At 42.0% G+C, this 6,908-nt stretch overlaps 1 protein-coding gene across 1 annotated transcript in view; it reads left to right on the top strand.

Annotated features, from left to right (window-relative positions):
- The window catches only part of LOC118329046 (formin-2), a 38,092-nt gene continuing 31,184 nt past the window's right edge, over positions 1–6,908 (top strand). Inside the window, 2 exon segments of the mRNA XM_035662992.1 lie at positions 1–2,280; positions 5,463–5,626. Coding sequence (XP_035518885.1) covers positions 39–2,280; positions 5,463–5,626 — 2,406 coding nt within the window. The 5' untranslated portion in view covers positions 1–38.

The raw sequence follows: 6,908 nt of genomic DNA, 5'->3' as shown, positions 1-6,908 counted from the left end.
AGATAGTCTACCCTCTGGATGAAGCCACAGTGGTCAGAATGCAGACTATTAAGACGGTGGAGACCCAAGTGCCCTTTCTGAAAGAGAGTTTCTTTACTAGCACTTTCAAAGGCAGGAGGAAGAGCAGTGTTACCAGCATCCTTCGTAAACAACAGCACTCTCTCCTTAATCAACAACAAGAGCAACAGCAGCAGTGCATTTTAGAGCATCAGCAGCAGCATCCTAAGCAGTTTCTTCCCTCATCAGTCGAAAATGGACAAGGGCTGCGCACTCCGGAGCATCAGCGCCTTGCTCGCTCAACCAGCAGCCCGTTATGCAAGACAGCTGAGCGTGCAGGAGCAGATGGGGATGGAAAGGAGGGGCAAAAAGAGAGGAAGGATCAGAGAGTCACAGAGGCTGTGCAAGGGAGGGAGGGTGAGCGAGGAGTTAGTGGTAGCGAGCCCGCGGCTGTCAGTGCCAGTCTCCTCCTCCTTTCATCATCAGCATCAGCAGCACTCGGGGAAGCAGCATCATTCTCACAGCTGCCTTTAACTGTGGTGGGCAGACAGCAGGGATTAGGCAGCTCTGAAGGAACTCTGACCAACAGAGGACCAGCATCAGTAGCAGCCCAGGAGGAAGCCCAGCATGCCCAGGCTCGACCCCCGCAGCATGGCCTATTAGCCAAGGGTGTCCGTCTGCTCAGGAACATGGGGAACCAGGAAACAAAGCAGAAGAAAGGAGGAGGAAGTGGTGGAGCTGCAGGGGATGTCTCCTGTGATGGTGATGCTGATGAGAGGGAAGTGGACAAAAAATTAAAAAAGTCCCACAATAAGATAAGTAAAGGAGGAGGAGAAAATAATGGAAAGAAGAAATCTAAGTCAGAGTCGAAGGGTTCGGTGTTTTCCGGCATGAAGATCAGGAAGAGTTTATCAAAAGCAAAAGGGTTGTCTAAGGATGACATGTTGGAAGATGGGAAGTCAGCACACTCTGGCAAAGCAGGGCTTAAGCCCGGTACAGAGGCCAGACTGTCAGCTGATGAAATAGGCATACTATCAGATATCGAGGGGGATCTAAGCCGCTTGACTGCAGACAGTCATCAATCTATGGTGAATGAGATTGACCGGAAGATGAGCTCGGGGTCGGATGCTGACCTCTACAGTTTTCACTCGGCAGCAGCTGAAAATGAAGACCTGCTTTCTGACATCCAGCAGGCCATAAGAGACCAATGTGTGGCCAGTGACAGGGTACTGGTAATGGTGGCTGACCACTTGTCTGAAGGGTCAACCCCTGAATGGAACAAAGCTCCTGAGAAGGTAATATCCCACCAGCTATTTAATCAGGATAAAGAAGTTTTCTCTTTCCCTGTTGGTAGTGAATGTGTACCTCAAGAGGTAAGCGGAGAGTGTAAGAAATTGGAGAACGAAAGTCATGTCATACCCATATCAAGAAATTCATCTGGTCCAGGGTCCCTGAGTGAAAGTGGTCCACCATCGTCAGCCCCAGATACAGAGAGAAGCAGTGGCAGCCTTTTCCCAAAGACTAACAGCACGTATAGCTTCCCTGACACTGCAACTACCACCACCTCGTATGAGAGTGCTGAGGAGCCCCAGGATGATCTGGAGAGCCCAGTTCTGCACCTACAGCAGCGTCAAGATAATCTGGTTGCACAGAGTGAAAACAGAGGCGTGCCATGTGTCCACTTGGATCCCGAGGTGGCAGGGGCAGGGCCGATGGGGTCTCACAGGAGTGCGAGCAGCATGGACCTGTCCATGGAGAGGGAGGGGGAAGAGGAAACTGGGAGACGGGACTTCCTGTCACTGAAAAGGAGGAAGAGTAGTTTGTCTATTAGCCAGTTAACAACAGACCCCAATGGTTCTCAGCCTAGACGGACATCCTCCAGCTCCCCCTCCACTGTCAAACTCTACCCTCCAGTCCACCCTTCATATGTTAAGACCACCACCAGGCAGCTCACCTCTCCAATAGGCTCCCCCATTACCAGCCCCCATGTTCCCAGGAAAACAGATGCCACTGTTGTTTCAGTAGAATCTTGTGGGGCCAAGGGGTTTAAGAGGCACAAGCAGAGGTCCTCCTCCATTGCTGGGCCTATCAGTGTGTCTGCAGACTGGTCCGCAGAGTTGGATGAGCTAAGAGGAAGGAAGGGTGGTGGGGCCAAATACCCAGAGCAGGATACACCAGAGAAGAGTTACACAGGAGGGATTTACTGGACTCTGGGGTCCAGGAGAGCACATTATGTACGGCAGACCTCCCTTACCACAGTACCCTACCTGGATGTCTTCTCTGGTGAGTCACACATAATGCAGGTTACTGAACTGTTGCCACACAAAGCTCACTCAGACAGATATAAAGGCTGTTAATAAAACATAGATGAGACTTTTGGTGTATACTTCCTCTCAGATTTATGCCTGATTATGGAAAATAACCCTGTAATGCATTAGCAATGTAACCCCACATCTTGGCCACCATTGCACTTATTCTGGGTATTGTTATTCCACTAGTAGTGTTTATATGTTAAAATCAACTTAAAGAACTACATATGTGGCTAATTTGGTTAATAAAGACCACAGTGATTATTAATAACTTCCTATATTTCCTATTTCTATTAAAGAGAAGGAGAGTTATTTGGGTTTCTTGATTAGATGGTGTAAGCCAGGAGGGAGTAGGCTGTTAATTCTTGAACAAATTGGATGATACAGTGATGTGGGAAAATATGAATGGATAGAAACCAGGAGGTCTGTCTTGAAGTAATGAATGAAAAGGCAGAGAAAAAGGATTAAGAATGAAATAGTATTCCTAACAGAAAACATCTGGCAGGATTACGTCACAGCCCTACAAGATGGAACAAAACTTGCATTTATATACTGTTAGCAACGGCCCATATTAAGAGTTTGCATGAATTTACATATAGAAAAGGCATAAAGAACAAGGCTGGCAATATTAAATCATTTTCTTATTGTCAACAACTCCCATAAAAGGGCCTAAACTGGCAATATTTTGCCTCTCTCGCTACCTTCCAACTCCCCCAGCCTGTCTGTGAAACTCAGCTCCAAGACCATTTATTCAGATTTTTATTAAACTTTACAAAGTTTCCTAAAACAACTGGCCACTGTAACTTCCAGCAAATGTTACTCAAACAGGAGTGCATTTGTTTCAGACTATATTAGTCACTTCTTGTGTATATGGGAAGATAAATAAAAATAAACAGTTCCCACACACATAGTAATAAAGGAACATGTCACCCAGTAAAACAGTGTGATTCATTAATCTGTTTTTTTTATAGTGTTTTTTGACAACGGTGGAGGTCTATGGCACAAAGGAATAACCTCAGTTAATACAATATATTGTTGGTTTTGGTTTGTCCATGGGATTTGACAGTGATCAAAGTATAGAATATCACCGGACCTATACTTTTTTTTAATGCAGTAGAAAATCATGATCCATTTTATTGACTCCTCTGCTCTCACAGAAGTAACATTTGCCTGACCAAGCAATGTATCCGAGGAAAACAAAGAATTCCTTCCATTCAAATATTTTAGTTTGTTTATCTTTTATTACTATTGTTGCTGGGAATCCCCAATGGGCCGGATGTGACTCCTACTTGTTTGACTCAAAGCCCTGTCCTCATTTGAGATGAGGTTGTTATGCAATGGTATTGTGAAATGATTATGGTAATTGCTAGTGATTTAAATTCTAATGACTTACAAATGATCAGATTATAGAAATTATCACAGCAGGAACACTAAAGTTATGATTTAAAAGCACAATAGCTCATGAAGACAATGACACAGTGGGGGTTCTTTATTGAGAAGTGTCTTCAGAACAAATGCCTCTTTCTAATAAAACAATGTCACTCTATCCTCCTTTCTTTTGTGGTGCCTTTCAAGAGCTCAGCTGCTCTCCACTGTCTGTGCCTGTGCTCATAAATCAGGGGACCGAATGACAACACTGCCACAGACCCAAGGCAATGTCATCCCCTGATTCCAGACAAAAGAACACACATGCATAGTGCACACTTGTGGATGCTGAACCCAAGTGACAGTTTTTCCGCATGACAAAAATGAGTCATGATCTAAGATCCATTTGCATTACGTCAGGTGAATTTACTCTAGCCAAACAACAGAGGTACATTGTGTCTCTATGTGTAGTCATTTTATAATTGTAAAACATATTCTGTCCTGTTTTTATTCCCAAAGACTGGTTATTTCACCATTCAGTCACCCACTAATTCAGCACTGCATGAGACACCCATCAGTTGAGTGAATTTTTCAGGTCACATCTGGCCCTTAGGAGGGAGCGGGAGGACAGAGAGGAGAGACTGAAAGTAGAAAAAAATGCTAATTTAACTGTCAAACAACTGACAAGTGTCCTCAGTCTGATAAAACAAATTCTGGATTTAAAGACCTTAACCTGAACTGATTTGACTCTGGATTTGAGTGTAAGTGTAAGACTTTAGTGAAGTTGGTCTGTGCCTTGCAGATGCCTGTTCTTGTGGAATAGGTCACACTACAGGGTACTTATGAAACGCAATCCATTTTCAGCGTTAGCCTACATTAGTGTTTGTCAAACTCTAATCCAAAGTACTCAAATCAATGTCCACAGGACCATGAGTCACAAGACGTTAATTCATTTACTGTTGTCCTCTCAGTCACATGGTATAAAACATTACTGAGCCAGTCAACTGAGTGCACAGTGTGTCATGGTTGGCCTTTTATGAAGTAATAGAGCTGTGTTTTCTTTTAGGCTCCGTATCCTCGGTTGATGACACATAGTCAATATTTTTTCCAACCCCTAATGATTACTTCTGCTCCTGCCATCATCAAGAAACAGGATTCTTCCTTATCTGGGAACCAAACCTGCTCAGGGATTCTGAGATTATGACAAATATTTCTCACAGCTCAAAGTTGCTTTTCTAAATATTTTACCATTACCATGACACAATCTACTACAAGTTTATTTATTTACAATTTATCATATTCAAATGTAGAATTAAGAAGCTGTACAACCACACCATAAGATTAATCCGTGTTTTCCTCTCTTTCTGACACAAAACACACATTTTAGTCATATCAAGTTCATCCACACTGTTTTAAAACCAAAATGATAAACCGGGAACAATATTATTAGATGTTCTGCATCTTGAATATCATTTAGCATTTGTTATTTCTTTGCACTGCACAATTAACACCCTCTCTCTCGTCACCCGCATGTAAAGGGGTGAGAATAGAGTTCGCACATGTAGGTGTTTAATTATCACATCTAAAACTGAGAACTCTCTTTATAACTTTTTGGTCAGAATAACACAAGATGTCATCCTGTGTCGTAACAGCACACTGTAATAACTGTACCACTTTGGCTCCAAAAATCATATCATCCAGAATCAGGATTTATTTATTTCATATCATTAGAAAATGGACCTGTGTGTTCTTCAGGCCAGTTTCATTCTTTAATTTCTCTTCTGTTCTCAGGTCGCGCTCTGTTGGACTGGCTGTGTATGCATCCTGGAGATGGGTCTACAGAAGAGGAGACAAAGGAATTCTGTCACCGAATGTTAGTCCAGGGTCTGTTGCACCCTTTCAGTGACGGCATCACAGAGCACCATGGTGATAGCACTGTCTCAGCTGTCTTTAATGTAAGGCCTTTCTCTCATTACACTTATTTTGCAAAACATGAGCTGCTTTTCATCAACTGTGGCCAAAGCTGAGTTTAGGGCTAGGTTTTTTTCACCATGCAGCCAAAATATAGGAGTGGGTAGGTGACATTCTCAGATATCATTGGTTTTTAACTCAATGGGATGTATTCTAGTGTTAAAAATACAATATAAAGGTCAAAATTTCACACTTAAGAGGCAATAACTGCCGCTCCACAGCTCCAATTTGATTTAACTTACCAAACTCTGATGCATACCACTGGCTAAAGGATAAAGTGATTTACATTCCTCATTACTTTTTTATACCAACTCCTCGCCTGAAGATATTATAAAATGGGTTGATATGCAAAAGAGAGCATGTACTTATCAGATGAAACAGTCAAAGAATGTAGCACAAACTGATTTGAAGACCAGTTTATGTGCAGTATATAGAGTTGTGTGAAGCTGAGCCAATCTGTGTTTCTATATTTAATGCTGTATTACTGTGATTCATCCCACAGACTTTTTATTATCCGAAGAGCAGTGGTGCATGTAGACAGGGTGACCATGTGAAAGTTGATTTCATGAATCTTTAATTCTCCATTCCAGTAATGCTTCGCTCAGACCTAATCTCATGTCCATTACATTCCCCTGCACAGTTCATCACAGACACCGTCAAAGTATAGAGTATACATACCATGTTGGTATACTGTTAGTTTTAGTAAAGAACACATGATTTTTGAAAAATTATGTACAAATGATACTGCTATAGATGTATTAGAAGTGCTCTACCTTCGATATGTGTGTACACTTCAGAGGAATTGAGACAGTTAGATTAGTTATATTATTTCACTATGAATTGTTGGGTTTATTTATCTATTATATTCTATTATTTCTACCAATTCTAGCAGTGTGGCTCCACAGATGGCAATGTCGGTTGGTTCAACACAGACTGAAAATGTGTCAACAAGGATTGGATGGATTGCCATGAAATTTTGTACAGACATTTATGTTTCCCAGAAAATTAATTGTGATCACTTTTCGGTGAGCAAATGTTATAATGCTGACACGCTAAACATAACCTATTAGACATTAACAGGTTAGCATTGTCATTGTGACCATGTTAGCAAGCTGAGGTTTGTATTTGGCTCACTGCTAGTCTAAGTACAGGCTCACAGAATTGTTGAATATGAACATATTAGTGTTGGTCTCTAACAACACAATACTGTCCATGCTCATATGTACATGTATGTAGCTAAATATACACTCACATACACACACACAC

This window comes from Morone saxatilis, unplaced genomic scaffold (genome assembly GCF_004916995.1).
Source record: "Morone saxatilis isolate NCDOM2014 unplaced genomic scaffold, NCSU_SB_2.0 Contig19, whole genome shotgun sequence".
Taxonomy (NCBI): Eukaryota; Metazoa; Chordata; class Actinopteri; family Moronidae; genus Morone; species Morone saxatilis.
This window is presented reverse-complemented; position numbering and strand designations above follow the sequence as displayed.